At 38.7% G+C, this 16,980-nt stretch overlaps 1 protein-coding gene across 2 annotated transcripts in view; it reads right to left on the reverse strand.

Moving 5' to 3' along the window:
• ENAH (ENAH actin regulator) overlaps positions 1-16,980 on the reverse strand; it is a 67,930-nt gene that overhangs the window by 5,820 nt on the left and 45,130 nt on the right. For both annotated transcript variants that reach the window (XM_087717853.1, XM_087717852.1), the window contains exons 6-12: positions 6,824-7,585; positions 3,519-3,805; positions 3,107-3,240; positions 2,743-2,797; positions 2,478-2,526; positions 968-1,034; positions 323-401 (exon numbers count right to left, since the gene is read on the reverse strand). In XM_087717853.1, coding sequence (XP_087573979.1) covers positions 323-401; positions 968-1,034; positions 2,478-2,526; positions 2,743-2,797; positions 3,107-3,240; positions 3,519-3,805; positions 6,824-7,585 — 1,433 coding nt within the window. The remainder of the gene's footprint in view (positions 1-322; positions 402-967; positions 1,035-2,477; positions 2,527-2,742; positions 2,798-3,106; positions 3,241-3,518; positions 3,806-6,823; positions 7,586-16,980) is intronic.

Genomic DNA, 16,980 nt, shown 5'->3' on the forward strand with positions numbered 1-16,980 from the left:
AATTTCAAGAGTTTAGGTGAAATATTCTTCTTACTTTTACAAAGAATTTATATGCCTACAAATTTGTATGTTCACATGCCCAAATTGAACAAATGTTGATATCTAGTTAAAATATTTTAAAAGTCTTTGATGTTGGGGGCACTGTCTCTGTAGACCTTATGATTAAATATTTTAGGAGTACATATTGTGTATTCACTGATAATTGCAACATTTTCATTTTTTATCACAAGCATTGCTGATTCAATACAGAAATAAAATAATTAAAAAGTGGACAATAAGCTACATTAAGCTAAGAAATTTAATTCTATGAGAAAATATCTACCTGTTTCAATCTATCATAGTCTAGTCCTTCAGACTGTACTCCATTAGTATTTGGTTGCCCAGAAGATGCAGATTTTGGTCTAAAAACAAAAACAGTATTCAAGTTAACTTCACTCGACAAATTATAACATTTCCACACTGCTTATCATGACTGCAATTTTTCTAAAACAATTGAATAGTTTCTTAATGCATATTTGAAATTGAACATGCTGACCAGGGATTATAGGGATTGAGGTACAAAATAATTGGAGGGCTAAAGGTTAACTTTCCCAGTTTCAACTAAAATAAGCTATATAAAACTGGTTATGTCATAAAAATAGAAATAAAAATACGTCTGGAAAAAAAATCTACAACATTTGACTTAATCTTCAAGAAGGGCTTCATTCCAAAATTTCCAATGTTTCAATAGCTGGTTTCCAAGAAAACCAAGAACATTTTTTCCTTTCTATATCCAATCACATCACAAGGGATATTTTCTATGATTTATAAAAAATGTAAAAGACAAAATAACAAAGATACTTTATTCCTTCTCTTGTCTTTATGGTTCTAAATATACGAGCTACTAATCAAATCTAACTTAAAACTCTTCTATTCCAGTAGTCATTTGTGGGTAATATAAATGGCTTTTAAAATAAATGATAAATACCTTGAGATAATAGGTGATTTGCTTCCATTCATTGTATTTGTTCTTTCCCAAGGCTTTCTTGTTAATTCTGCAGGAAATAAAATGCCTAAGTTTTAAGCTTATATGCACTGGATAACTTGTCTACTGGCCACCATTTACCCAGTAACTAATCTTTTTACCCTTGCTTAAACTCCTTGATCCAGAGTCCCAGAACCTTGTACTCTATCAATCTGTCTTCCACCCCATCTCACTGCAATGACTCTGGGCATCTAAGAACAGGTAAGAATACCATAAAAAACAAAAAATAAATATATAAAACTGATGATGACTACTAAGATAGTCAATTAAAAGCAACCATGAGTTGCCAACCGACATTAATCCCTATGCCTAGACACTCTTTACAGCTTTTTGGAAAACCATCAGGCAATGGCAAATCTAAACTTTTAGGGAAGGGTGTCCATAGGGCAAGAACAGGGTCAGAAAACTCCTGCTTTCTGAGTTTTCAGGATGATATTTTTCAATGAAGGAATTTGCAAGTGTGTTTCTAATGAGATGTGTAGAAACAATTGGGAAGAAGCAGCTCTGCAAATAACCTTCCCCCCATCCATTCTCCTCCAATCATTTCTCTTCCAATAAAACCATCTTCCTTTATTCCTCTTCCTTTTAACCTTTTTCTATTCCCCACATACATTTCTGCTCAGATCAAAAGTCTTGTTTTGTGTATTGATTCAATCAGGTCTTTTTGTTCATTAAGTGGTCCATGCAGGTTTTGTTGCTTGGGCCAGCCTATTTGAAGGACCACTTCTCCTCCATGACATACAACTAGTACCCCAGATGGGAAGGCAGGATATGTTGTTCGCCCCATCTATTACTGGGACCAAGGAAAAGGGTCTGGTGGGACCATGGAAAAGGGTCTTCTTGCTGGTTGCCCTTTCTCTATGGAATATCATTCCCTCTGAGATATGATCAACCCCCAAATTTGTTTTTTTTTCTGAAAGGCCCTGATGACATGGTTTTGTCCTTGAGCTGGGGACCAGGAATGGAGATTGAGTTGATCAAGTATTGATTTGATTTTGTTGCTGCTGCCATTGATGGTGAAGGAGGGGTATGGGGCTTTTATGTTGTGGATTTTTAATATTGTAATCCATCTGGAGTCATTTAGTTTGAGTTGGGTGACTATATAGATTTGTCTAATAATAAAATAAATAAATTTTGGGAATGGGCCACCAAACCCAGTTATTGTGTAGATTAAATGGTTCATGCACTGAATGTTTGATAAATACAGAAACTTTTTAATAAACACTTTAAATATGTAAATGCACTGAATTAGAAGGAATACAGATGATGATTCTGCTTTCTTAAACCCAAAGGAGCTCTGGACATAGAGTTATGTATTTTTTTCTTAAATGAACCATATTAAAAATAAGCATAAATATCTCCCCAACCTCATGATTATTATGATGCAATCTATGTCACATATTTCAAAGTTGTCACCTATGCAAACTCATGTTACACAATTTATACAGCTTACCAGGTGTGCTTGTTGAAGGAGGCTTGGGAGCTAAAGGCTCTGGTTCTTCCTGTTCAATGGGACAAACATAATATTTTATAAACCTGCTTAAATTTGTGACTCAAGGAAAAAGACTCATAATTTCAGAATCAGCATAAAAATCATAATTATAAAATCTCAAGATGTATCAAATATGAAATATAGGTCATATTTTTCAATTACTTATATCAATTTCTTTGATTATAACAATTTAATTGCAGAATTTGCCAGAGTATTTTCAACTTACACTTTTTTCTTCTTTTGTTTCTGTTTCTGATGACCCCTTCTCAGCAATTCTTCTCCTTCAGGTAAGGATGAAAGAGTATTTGGTTACTATCTGCCAATATCTGACTTTCTTATTCATCTGTTCTAAGATAAATACTGATAAAAAAGTGATAAAAGAACAAGTCTAGGTCATATCACAAGACTTGGTGTGATATCACTTTTAGTTCTGTGACAATGTAGCTGGGTTCCAGTTTTGTGTAGGGATTAAAGGCACTGGGAGGTAGTGTGTTCTAATCCTGCGTTGTGCAAACCAGCTATGTTATTTGGCCTGTTCATCTCAGCCCTAGGAAGGACATAATGAAAAAACACTATAGTTAAATTCTTACCTTCTTGCAAGTAGAGCACTCATTTCTTCCATTAATCCACTTCCTCCAAGTGGCAGTGGCCCATTTCCACGACTAGTATCTGTTTTGGGTGAAGCAGAATTTGTTCCTCCACTTGGAACAGGAGAATCTTCATTCTATAAGTGATATGCAGAAAAGGAGTGATGACAGTACCATTATTATTGAGAACATATAGTTGACACATCACATTTCAAAATAGCCCAGAAACATTTTTAAAAAAAAATAATTAATCTGGATTTGGCTGGAAAAAACCCCACAGCTGCCATTGTATTATATCTGAACATCACATACTATACTTAACGTGGAGGGTTTATAGCCACTTCTTGCCATTGTGAAAATCTGAAACTAAGATTTTTAAACTGAATTTAAACACTTGAATTTGAATTGTACTTACCCGTGATACTTTTCTTAGTTTGGCTCCAGCAAGAGCAGCAGCCAGTCCTGTTAAAGGTCGATAATCTTCATACATCATTCCCATGGAAAAGCCAGTAGCAGGGAGAGGAGGTGCAGGAGGTGGAAGAGGCACCTGAGTAGGAAGGGGAGGTGGTGGAGGTGGCCCTAAAGATGGAAGAGGTGGAGGAGGTGGTGGTCCAGGGGGAGGTGGGACTGCTGATGGGGACTGAACAGGGCCAGATGGAAGTGGGGGAGGAGGAGGGGGTGCAGGTGGCCCTTGTGTAACACCTGGGGAAAAATACATACACACATATAGAAACCAAATACAGGAATTGCAATATCAAGTAAAATTCAAAAGAACTAATTCTCTATTATTTCAAATGAAAAAAAAAACTTTATATATCCTAACATGGCTTTCATTAGGAAACTGGTCAATGTCATTTCAGAAAAACATCCAGCCATATTAATTCATATGCTTCAACTAACATAAAAAATTTAGTTTGGAAAAACTGCATTCAAAATTACTTCAATAAAATTATGATGAAAATAATATTTATGTCAAGTGTAACAATGGAAAAGCTTTATTTTTAAACTGAATTACAGTAATATCATAACATAATTTGTTCCTTCTTTGTATACTTAAAAAGTGCATTCTCTGTTCCTCCAATTCTATCACTTAATCTTGTTTTAAATACAAAATACCAGAAAGTAATACCGTATTTTTCCGAGTATAAGATGCACCTTTTTTCCTCAAAAAAGAGGCTGAAAATGTGGGTGCGTCTTATACACTGAATCCAACATTTTTTTGCCTCCCGAAACCCTGCCCCTTCACCAAAATGGCCGAGCATTGCCTTTAGGAGGCTTTCAGAGTGCTCCTGGGGACTGGGGAGAGCAGAAATGAGCGAAAAACAGGCCGTATTTTGCTCAAATCCCCACCACAGCCTCCAGGAGTACTCTATAAGCCTCCTAAAGGCTGTTTTTAGTTCATTTTTGCTCCATCCCCCCAGGAGCACTCTACAAGCCTCCTAAAGGCAATTCATGCCCTTTTTAAAAGAAAAATAGTCCCATTTTCCCCAAAATGGGCCGTTTTTGGGAGGTCTACAGAGTGGGGAAAATGTTTTTTTTAATTTGCCTCTTCAAAATCTTGGTGCATCTTATACTCCAGTGTGTCTTATACTCCAAAAAATACGGTATTTCCATTTCCATTCATATTTCATGCTTTTGGGTTTTTCCCAGAAGTATTAATAAAACATATTAATAAAACATATATTAGTGTGTTAAAACATTTCAATCTGTTGATGAAATTATTATTTTCCCCAGCAGCATCAATGAAAACAAAAATATTCTATAATTAGGATATAGTTTTTTTCCTGGAAATATGCATTATCGCGTGGGTGTCAAACTTGATTACATCACATGATGCATCATGAAGGCTTTTGCCTTTGCAGAGCCGGGGTGGGCGTGGCCTGCGTGTGATGCATCTGGCCTGGGGGCTGCCAGTTTGACAACCATGCATGATCATAACTCTGTAATAGTTTGCCTAATCTTGAATTATGGCTTATTTGGAAAAAATAGATCCCTTATAATTATTTCAAAAAATAACCCCACATAGTGATATTTACCCGATAGGAATATGATCTTGTATTTCAGATATTTCTCCAAAAAAATCATTAAATGGCAGAAAAAACAAGCACCTGCAAACATTTTGGACATTTCACCATTTCCTTATTTTATTAATTAGAGTTACCAACCTCAAAGGCAAGAAATCCTGAAGATTTATTTTCACCAACAAATATGTATATATGACATTTGTGTACATACATACTGTATTTTTTGGAATATAAGACGCACCTTTTTCTTCCCTAAAAGAGGGTGAAAATTTGGGTGCATCTTATACACTAAATGTAGCCCCACCCACCCACAGGCCCCAACCTCTTGGCCTCTGTCTCCCAGCAATTTACCTCCTTGCAGCAAACAGGGGCTTGCGGAGGCTACAATAGGCTATAGCAATTCCTGCAGCCTGAAATAGCTGATGATAGGGAGAAATTGAAAGTGAAACTTGCTGTTTGCTACATGAGGCAAATTGCTGGGAGGCAGAGGCAGATTTTTTTTTCTTGTCCTAATCAGGCTGTTTGCTGAAAGGAGGTAAGTCAATAACTATGAATGCCTATAGAATGTTCAAATTATTAGACTTATTTTTTAAAGACTGCTTTGTTATTTTTCTAGACAGCTTAACAAAATGAAGAAGCTTTTTAAAATAAATGCTTGATCTGCAGAGGCCCAGTACTATTGTATCTTCTTTTAACTAGCAGAGAAAACTATACTTCCAGAAAGCACATCAATTTTAACAGCATCTGTACAAGTATAGTCTGAAATGTAACACTACAAGCAGTGTATATTGTCTGTTCTGTTTGCTGTTTGTTGTAAGGAGGGAAATTGCTGGGAGGCAGAGGCAGATATTTTTCCCTTGTTTTCTTCCCCAAAAACTAAATGCGTCTTATACTCTGAAAAATATGGTACATACATACATACGTGTGTGTGTGTATATCTGTACTTCCTCTCCAAAATAAAAAAGGAGCCATATTAATGAGTATTAATTAAATTTATCTGTAAAAAAGCTCCCCGTTTGTTAAATTAACTGATTCTCCATCCATACAATTCCACAAACACTCACGTAAACAAAAAGAATTTATCTGAAGAAAGCTACGTTTTATAAGCATAAGACTATGTATGTTCACCCTGTGGTAAATCCCATAAAGTTTAATAGTGCTATTTTTTTCAGGGTTATTTTTCGAAATCAGGGTATGAACTCATGGCAGGCAGGCTTTCCATTATATGCACTCTATACAGTGACTAGGACCTTCATACCTGTTCCTTTTTGAAGAGCTTCCTCTACCTCTATTACAATATTTACTGTAAATGTTGTAATGGAGTATCAATGGAAAGGCTCTCAAAAGAAACAACAAAGTAAATCTAAACATTTTAAGGAATATTAAAATACCAAAACATCAATTCACTATCAGAATTTTTCATTTAATCAAGTCTTATGTTTACTTTCAGTAAGTCCCTTTCCCACAAACAACAGTTTAGAAACTATTTGAAAAAATAAACAAACCATTCTTCCCAAGTGTTTTTCCAAAGTAAGACATTGATAAATTTAACATTTTGCTAAACTTTGGTTGGATATATGAAGATTAGGACAGCTTTAAAAGTGTTAGTTCTTCAGGATAAATCAAGTTTGGAATGCAAATTAGTTTGAGTGCATTTTTTTTATTAGTTAATTAGTATCAACATCAGAAACCTTACCCTGCTGAGACGTAGGTTCAGCCGGCTGAGAGGCTGTCTGCAAGACTGGCTCAGAAGCAGAGGAGTCTCCCAGCACAGAGTTTAGAGAGTTCTCAACAAAGGCAGGGGGAGCTGCAGAGGGAGAAGGGAGAACACTAGGCTTGGATGAGGGAGCTGAGGCATTAGGGGAGGTTGGAGAAGAAGCTTGAAGTCCAGAGACTGAGAGAGGTTGAAAGGAAGATGGTGGTAGTTGTGCTGGACCTGAGGTAGGTGGTGAAGAAACTGAATAATTTGCCAATTCTGGAAGACCATTAGGTGCAGTAGGGGACATCTGAGATAACTGAACTGTAACAGGAATTGGGAGAACAGGCTTGGGGCCAGTGGCTTTGCCTGGAGGGCTGCTAATCATTACAGGAGGTGAAGGAGGAAGGGGTGCAAAACTAGAAGCTGACCAAGTAGTTGACTTGGTAGTTGGAGGCAAAGAAGGAGTGGGGTTTACAGGTGAAGGTGGTTGAGAATTTTTATTTACTGGACGAGGAACCGTAGCATAATGGGGAAGAACAGGGTGGAAGGCAGAGCCCAAAGATGTAGCAAAACGTGATGCAGGGTGCCTTAGTGGTGGTGTAGGGGGGGAGGAAATTGACTGTGCAGAAGTCACTATAGCATAGTCCGGAGTAGAGTCTGACATTGCTTTAGCATATGAAGGAGGTGGTGCTGAAGGAGGCTGGCAACTGGCATATTCAGGAAGTGAAGGATTATATAGGGAGTTGTCAAAAGATGGAGCTGGACAGAAGATAGCATCAGCAAAGGCAGGATAAAAGGAGAAAGAGAGAGAGAGAAAAAGGGAGCTAATGAAGCAACAAAACCAGCATTCAAACGATATTTACAATGCAGACTATAGTTAGTACCAGAGGATTAGGCACAAGTAAATCACTGTTAGGAGAATTTATACAGTATCCATTTTTAATTCATTTTTGCCATTCATATTTGCATCAATATTTAAAATTACAACTTTGCTCTATAAAAGAAGCTGCCCTACAGAATATGCTTTCAAACTATAATCATAAAAATTAACTGGTTGGAATTAATTGTAGTGATTTCCTTCATTTATTTATTTACATAGCTGCCTTATATAGCACATAACTCAGGATGATGCACATCAATAGTAATGAATCAATAAAAACCATATAATGAAATGAAATATTAAAAACATAAAAAGCAACAACATACAAGCACATAAATGCCAGGGAAAAAAGTGATCCTATGGAAAATACCAATCCTGGACACTAAATTGGGTGGAGTAATCATGAAGGCACTGCATTGGTGAGAAGTGTGAAGACTGATTGTAAATGGTACTCATTCAGTACCATTCCAACTTTGAAGGGTTGCTGCATGAGTGGACAGTAAACCTGCACAATCAGAATCCAAATCCATGCAGTACTAAGCAATTTTATTTGAAAGATTCCATGAGAAATCCTGCCTGGTTATCAACCCTCACAGGTAAATCTAACAGGAAAAAACAGTAAGATGAACTAATTCTACTTTATTGTAAGACTACATTAACAGAATATTTTAAATCTGTTGCCACTTTTAATTTTTAACTATCTGACTGTTGGAATCCATTCCGGGTATGTGTGTGCAGGGCGGGTTTTGCCTGCCTGAAACACACACACACACAGGGATGGAGAGACATTGTACCAAAAACATCTTTCTGGCCTAAACGGTCAGGACTCACTATGCAGCCTCATGAACTATGTGAGCCAGCTACTCCCACACCTGCCCCTTCTCCCCCCTATGCCATGCAGCTTGTAACTTTCGATTCCCCGTTTCCCCTCCCTCTGCTAGGTTGTAACTTTCTATTCCCCCTTTGCCCACCCTTTGCCATGATGTGATTTTTCATTAGTTTACTTGTATCATGTGTGATTATATATGCCTTCTGATACGCTCCTTTTTGATGACGCTGTAACTAACTTTTCTAATAAAAGAGGTCTTTGAAGTTCATTCGAAGTTCGCTCATCCCGAGGATTTCTGCCTGGTGTTTTCCTTTCAATTCGGCCAAGGACACATGAGCGGCCCTCCAGTGTGGCGACAACGCCACAACTGGTGACCCCAACGTGATTTGTGGATCGAACACGTCTCTTGGCACCCCATTACTCACTCGACTGGAAGAAGTCTCTGCAAACCAGGGCCGGTCTGCGAAGCACCCTCCCTTATTCCTCCACCTTCTGCTGACACTCTTCGACCACTTGTCTACTATCGCTGCTTGCCTGACCTGACGTGGCGAGGACCTGCTGACCTGATTACCTGGGGAAGGGGCTACGCTGCAATCCAACTAAAAGACAAAGTACTTTGGATCCCAGGAAGGCATGTAAGACCATATTTGCCCAAACCACCTACACAAACACAGACGCAGCCTGACCATGACCAACCAGCAAGTACTACAGCTTGAGGCTGTCTCTGTCTCTGACCTGGAAAACAGGGCACAGCACCCTCCACCCTACCACTCTTGGGTGTCGCATGGAACGTTAAACAACTGCATATTTTATCTGCCCAAATGGAGACTCTAGCTAACACCATGATATTTGGACTACAAGCCCTGCAGGCGGAAGTTGACTCTTTAGCTGGAATTTTAACTCAACATAGATTGGCTCTGGATTACTTGTTAAGCAAGGAAGGAGGCCTATGTGTTTGGTTGAATGCTACCTGTTGTCATTATTTGAACCAGTCCGGAGAAATTGAAACCAGCGTGGAAAAACTACATGACATTGTTCAAACAGTTAGACAAACATATAAGGCCTCGAACTCCTTGTGGGATTGGCTGACCTCTTGGCTACCTAATTTTAGCTGGTTGGGAAATACTGTCAAGACCATTATAACCCTTGTTGCTTTGCTGATACTGTTGTGCTGCTGTATTCAATGTGTACCCTCTTTATTAACTATTTGTAAGAATATACTCTCTAGCTTGGCTCCACAGAAGAATATTCACATTGTCAACCACATGGAGTTACATGAACAGTCAACCCCTTTCATGGGGAAAGATCCCTTCCGCATGCCCAGCAACGAAGAGGGAGACGCTGCCTTTAAAAAACAAAAACAGAGGAGATGTTGGAATCCATTCCGGGTGTGTGTGTGCAGGGCGGGTTTTGCCTGCCTGAAACACACATACACACAGGGATGGAGAGACATTGTACCAAAAACATCTTTCCGGCCTAAACGGTCAGGACTCACTATGCAACCTCATGAACTATGTGAGCCAGCTACTCCCACACCTGCCCCTTCTCCCCCCTATGCCATGCAGCTTGTAACTTTCGATTCCCCGTCTCCCCTCCCTCTGCTAGGTTGTAACTTTCTATTCCCCCTTTGCCCACCCTTTGCCATGATGTGATTTTCTATTGGTTTATTTGTAGAATGCTGTGAACTTTTCATTAGTTTACTTGTATCATGTGTGATTATATATGCCTTCTGATACGCTCCTTTTTGATGACGCTGTAACTAACTTTTCTAATAAAAGAGGTCTTCGAAGTTCATTCGAAGTTCGCTCATCCCGAGGATTTCTGCCTGGTGTTTTCCTTTCAATTCAGCCAAGGACACATGAGCGGCCTTCCAGTGTGGCGACAACGCCGTATCTGACCAATAAGAGAGGGCCCTTCCTAAATCTCTGACAATTAAACCAGTACTCCTCCCTCTCTTGTCTGATTGTCTCTTCCCCTCATTTCCCAAGATCATCCACACATTACACTGGTACACTGGTCATCACAGGGGTGGGTTTCAACCGGTTCGCGGCGGTCCCTGCGAACCGGTTGGTCGGCGAACCCGGAAGTAAGTAACTTCCGGGAACGGCGAAAGGCGCGCCGCCCGCCCGCGGTCCTTACCCGGTTTTGACGAGTTCTGCGCTTCCACGCATGCGCATGCGCAGGACGCATACAGCGCCTGCGCGATCCTCCAGGAGCAGCTGGAGCATCACGTAGATGCTAGTACGCATGCGTGCGCAGACGCTAGTACACATGCGTGCACCGCGCACGTGCACGAGGATGCCGCCAGCCCCGTTCCAACCGAACCGGTTGGAACGGGGTGAGAAACCCACCCCTGGGTCATCAGCATGGAATTGAGTCGTCTTAAATAGAGCTGTTGGATGGCAATCAGTGGGTGCAGATTAAGAGTAGCAAAGTATCTCTGTTATGCTGCTCACTGTTTTGTACCACAGTGTAGTACTTAACAAAGACTCTTACCTATATATATGTTCAGAATAATAATTATTTTTTCTAGCATTGTTCTAGAACTCTACTCTTCCATGTCATTTCATGGAATGCTTCTGAGAATCAGCTGGCTAAGGCACACTCATTCTAAGTAGTGACTAAGGCCTTAGTTAAACAATATATCAGGAATACTGCCTTGTGCCCTCTGAAATGTAACTAGGTCCATCAGATATTCAAACTGACCCAGATGTATAAATCCCACCTCCTTATAGGGAAAGTAGATAACAAAAATTCCAAAGAGTTATTTGTTCATAACAAGAGACAAACAGAAACACTTCCAAATTTCAGATCATATTGCCATTGACTTGATATTAAAATGGATCCACAATGTATTTAGTCATTGATGAACTAAACAGTATATGGTTGCTGTTGTGGCCTAGCAGGAGCCGTTGGAACTGCCACCAGACTCCGACAGCGAGGGGCCCTATGAGTCGGCTTTGGAGGATGTGGAGGACCCTGGACAGGGTTCCGACTCCGAGCAGGGCACAGAGAGGCTGGTTGGCCACCAGGACGCACCCTGAGCCTTGGACCAGTGGGGAGGAGATAAGGGAGTTGTTCCTAGATGCACCAGAGAGCTAATAGGCGTCAGGAACAATTACACAATTACAGGAGATAATTGCACTCAGCTGGTGGTCATTAGGCTCCTCTCCAGACTATAAAAGGACTGCTTGTGCACACATCCCTTTTGCAGAAGTCAACGCAGGAACTAATGTTGGAGAACATTATTGTGAGCTTGGCAGGCTGGATTGCTGCCATGGCTTATCTGTGCTGGATTGCTGCCCAAGCTTGTCTGTGCCGGTTTGCTGCAAAGGACCTGTCTGTCTGTTAATTAAATGCCGTAACTTATCTTTGGCTCGGAATGTGTGGGTGTGGGACAAGGGGGGGTCAGAACAGGTTGCTATGGTGGTCATGAAGTCTTGAGCCACTCCGGTGCCAAAGGATGGCAAAATAAATTCCCCAGAACCATAGGCCTGGCACATTCTATCACCAGCCCAACAACTGAATTGAGCAGTTCAAACAAGTATATTGCAGAAATTACATCTATTTCCTAACCTCATAAATAAGATATTTAGATAACTATAAGTAGTTATATAGGGGACAATGCCTCTGAAAGCAATAAAAGTCTCCTGCACAGCAGCCATTCTTTCATCCATGGCCTTGAACTAAAGCTGATGCTTGCATCCAAGGGAGACATGTTTATAAAGCAGGATGACCTCTTCCTATGATCCTCAAGTTTCTGTAATTCAAACAAGATTGGCCCTCTCCTTCAAAATAAGATATTGAATGAGAGGCTTATTATTAGTCAATCTGATAGTAAGCAGCAGTAGACTGAGACAAGACCAAGAAGCTATTGGCCAGGTCTTGGGGTTCATAACATGGAACCAGAAGACAGAAATGGTACATTACACCAAGGGTGCTTTCTCCATGAACAGCCCACTGCCAGTCTCCTACCATGTTTCAACTATCATCCTAGGTCAGACCTTAATATAATCTTATCTACCAGACTTTGATTTAGTTTAAAAAATGAAGCATGCAGGAGCAACTGCGCCTTTTTGCAGCCACAACTACTTTCAAAACTTTCAGGACTGCACAATTGCAGCAAAAATCCACAATGCCAGTAGCCATAGAAACATGGAAAACTATTATTCTGTTTACATTTATCTCAGAAAGGTTAGGGGGTTATGTTCCAAAACAACTTCTGAATCAAGATAATGCAACTGTACTGCAATAGTGCTAAAATATTTGTAAGCCTTTTTGAATTTTCCATAGTTTTGCATATATTTGAGCTAAACATGATCATTTATCTATATTTTAAGTGTGTAGAAGTGGTCATATTTGGTTCACATTCAGCTTTTGAGATAGAGAGAATTCAATTGAGCAAATGAGTCAAAAACATTACACCTATTCACTGATTTATTAAGGAAAATGACCCAAAGCTATACATTTTTATGTGGTAAAAGTATGTGAACCCCTAGATTATCAGTTCACTTGAAGGAGAAATTAGAGTCAGATGATTCATTCAATTGGATAATAATCAGACTGAACAATGGTGTACATGGTAGGGTTGCAAGGAGAAAGCCACTATTCTCCAAAAAGAACATAGCTGCCACCTACACTTTGCAAAACACTACATGGATAAGTCAGAAAGCTTCTGGAAGAATGTTCTGTGGATGAATGAGACCAAAATATAACTTTTGGGCTTCAATGAAAAATGTTGTTTGTCAAAAGTAAACACAGTATTCCAGCCATGGAATCTTATCCCATCTTTGAAACATGGTGTGGTAACATCATGAATTGGGACAGCTATGTTGCCTCTGAAGTAGGATGACTTGCCATCATCAATGAAACTATGAATTCTAAATTGTAGCAATAAATTCTAGAGGAAAATGACAGGGTATCAGTCTGTAAATTGAAGCTCAAGGCAAAGTGGGTCATGTAGCAAGACAACAACTTAAAATATGCAAGACCTATGACCAAAAAATGGTTAAAGCATATGAAAGTTAATGGTTTAAAATGCTAACCTTAATCCTATAGAAATATTATGGAAGGACCTAAAGCAGGCACTTCACACAGTGAAACCCACTATCTCCTCCCTGAGTTGCAGCAGTTCTGTAAATAGAAATAGGCTAAAATTCCTCTAAGCCAATGTGCAGAGCTAATCACCAATTATCAGAAACATTTAGTTGCATTTATTTATTGCTGCCTAAGGGAGATATATCAGTTCCTGAAAGCAAAGGCTCACATTATTTTGCCGCACACAAATATTTGGATAATTTTCCTCAGTGAATTAGTATAATGTTTTTGACTGATTTGTTTAAGTGGATTCTCTCTCTCTAATTTTAGCAGTTGTGTGGAAAACAGATTGTGCTTTATGCAAAAACACTGAAAAATCAAAAAAGTTCACAAACTTTTAAGCATCACCATACCTATTCAGAAGTAAATCTCACTGAGTCCAATGGAACTTTCTCTCAGATATCTACAAAAAATAAAGGCTCCTTTAGGATGTCACTTCCTAGTAAATATAGTAAACATGTCCATCTGGTTTACTTGGTAACAACATGACACAAATGATTTACTATTGCCTTTCCTCTAGACAAGATTTCCCAATCTGTCCTAAAGTTCTGTTCTTCCCAATGGTCTATCGTCCAGCTTCTAACAAGCTTTTAGCCTTCTTGGCTTTTTAAAATCAGACAAGGTTGGCTAAGGGTGGCCCACTATTATAGACTTGTGATGGCAAACATATGGCACACATGCCCGAAGTGGCACATGGAGCCATGTTGCCTGGCATGTGTGGCATTGTTCATTCTTCTTCTGGGTTTCTGGTGCGCAAACGCACACAACGATTATCTGGCTTTTGTGCGTGTGGCAATGCCGGAACCTGGAAGAGCTGGTCTTCCATTTTCTGCCATGAGCATGTGTGCTGCCAGTTGATTGGTGAATGCACATGCACAGCATTAACCAGAAGACTTGCCAGCTGGCGCACATGTGCATGCCAGAAACCAGAAATTCATTTTCTGGCGCACACATGCCCCCTGGGCAGCTCCTCTTCCTGGTTGCAGCCCAGATGAAATGCTCCCTTTTTGACACTTGATGCTGCTCCCGCGCGCACTCTCTTTTTGGCACTCATTGCTGAAATGGTTCACAATCTCTGCTATACTCCATACCAAATTGCTGCTAAAAATCTCAGATTTCCTTTAAAGAAAGTAGATATCACGTTTCAAATAAATAATCTATGACAAGCATAAAAAATGAAAGTATTCTTCCTGAAATGAGTAGCTAGGACAGGAAATACAGTAGGGCAAAGAAACTGCTGTAAATTCAAAATGTAAAATAATGTAGGTCTGCTTGTCAGGGTTGAGAAGACTTTTTAGATTAAAAGGCAGGAAGTATGTTTTTTCCAAAATAACTGATTGTTTTAAGCAGTAGATATTCCTGAATAATGAGTAATAAGTGTGGGAAGGGAAGCTAGAAAAATATTGTAAGCTAATAATAGCCATTTGCAAAGTTGCACAAATTAATCATATTTTACTACAAAATGCTATATATAAGGCAATAGACTACATGTTTAGATTCATGATCTATAGTAAGATGAGAATGAACTTGATATGACTTATTCTCCAGGTTTACAATCATGTGAAAAAAATAAATATATCCCATTGAATGTTTCAACATATTTTAAAATACAGATATTTGATCATTTCAACAATATTGATAAAGGAGATATAAGAGAACAAATGTTACGTACCAATTACACTTTGTATAATTTACACCATTGCCTAATTTAAATAAACATGCAGGTAATTTTTGTGTGTGAACAAAGTAAATATTCCCCCACAAACATTTATCCCTAGCTCACAGAGCTAAAATTAGAATCAGGTGCACTAGGATCAGGTACAAATTATATTAGGAAATCATTAGAGAGGGTCTAGACAAACCTACAGTAGAATCATAACGCTAGAAGGGACCTTGGAGATTTTCTAGTCCAATACATACAGGAGATCTTATATCATCCCAGTCAAAAGGTTGCCAGTCTATCTCTGAAAACCTACAGTGATGGAGCACCTATAGTTTCAGGAAGCAAGTTATTCCATTGTTTGGTATATAAGAATTTTTTTTTTTTTACTTCTAGGATGGATCTTTCTTTAACAAGTTTCATCCCATTATTTGTTGTCTGCTATTTGGTGCTTTGGAGAATAAGTCAATCCCCTATTCTCTGTGATAGTCGACAGAGCTATAAAGCATAGTGGTGTAAATGTTATGATTTGGGTATGCTATGCTGTTTCAGCACCTGAGCAGCTCATTATTATGGAATCTACTATGAATCCTTCATTATATCAGAGGGTGCTCGAGGATGTGAGAGCAACTAAAAGTGGACATTGCAAGATAACAATGGCCCTAAATATTCTTATAAATCCACCATGGAATGGCAGGAAAAAAAGACAAAGAAATAGAGGGTTCTCCCATTAAGATTCTATAGTGTGCATGCAAGAAACATGACACAGTTGGGGAAAAAATTCTGCATGGAGGAGTGGGGAAAAATTTCTCCCAGTCAACGTCAGAGACAGGCAGTTGTAAGAAATGCCCACTTGAATTTTTTTTTCTGCCAGAGAAGCAATACTAGTTGTTAGAACCAAGAGTTTACAGTACTTACTTTTTCCACATAATTAAATGATGTACCTGTAAATTTTTGTTGAATGATTGCAAAGTCAATTTTTCAGTTTTTTTGTTCAATTATTTCACCCCTATCTTTATATACTGTTTGGATGAAAACAACATATTGATATATTCACATATGTTAAAAAAGAAAAAAAATAGATGGGGTGTACTTAGTTCTTCACATGACTGTATATTCAGAGATATTCATGGTAACAGCAAAAAAAACTCTGATTCTGTTAAGATTTATAACTGTCAAAATGAGCAAACAGTCATCCAAACATTGTGTTTTATTTTAGCTGTGGCTTTTAATTAGTTTTCACAATAGCTAGCTACTGGAGCTATTCTTATCATTCTAAAATGTGCATTCAATTTTGCACCACATAAATCCCTGAGCCATTCAACTTCAAAGGAAAATTCACACACACACATATGCTTCTGTTGAAAACTGAAAATAGTTTTACACTGCAGATTTCTACAATAATTTTCTGAAATAGAAAGCTTTGAAAACATGCAATCTGCATAGTTTAATTTTTTGTTTACATAAAACATGTAATAATCAACTATGCACTGACAATACAGTCTACATGTCATACTTAACAAAATATCTATATAGCTGCCAAAAGATTTAAGAAAAAATCTTCATGTGATCAGCCTAATAACATTATTAAACTCTCATGCTGCTCATGCAATTACAGACAACTAACTGTTAAAAGTTATCTTTTGTTATCAAATTAGTGAATAAAACAGCTAGAGAATATAGCTACT

Source organism: Thamnophis sirtalis, unplaced genomic scaffold (assembly GCF_051295495.1).
Source record: "Thamnophis sirtalis isolate CommonGarterSnake01/CBP01778 unplaced genomic scaffold, rThaSir2_p1.2 scaffold_6, whole genome shotgun sequence".
In the NCBI taxonomy this organism is placed as follows: Eukaryota; Metazoa; Chordata; class Lepidosauria; order Squamata; family Natricidae; genus Thamnophis; species Thamnophis sirtalis.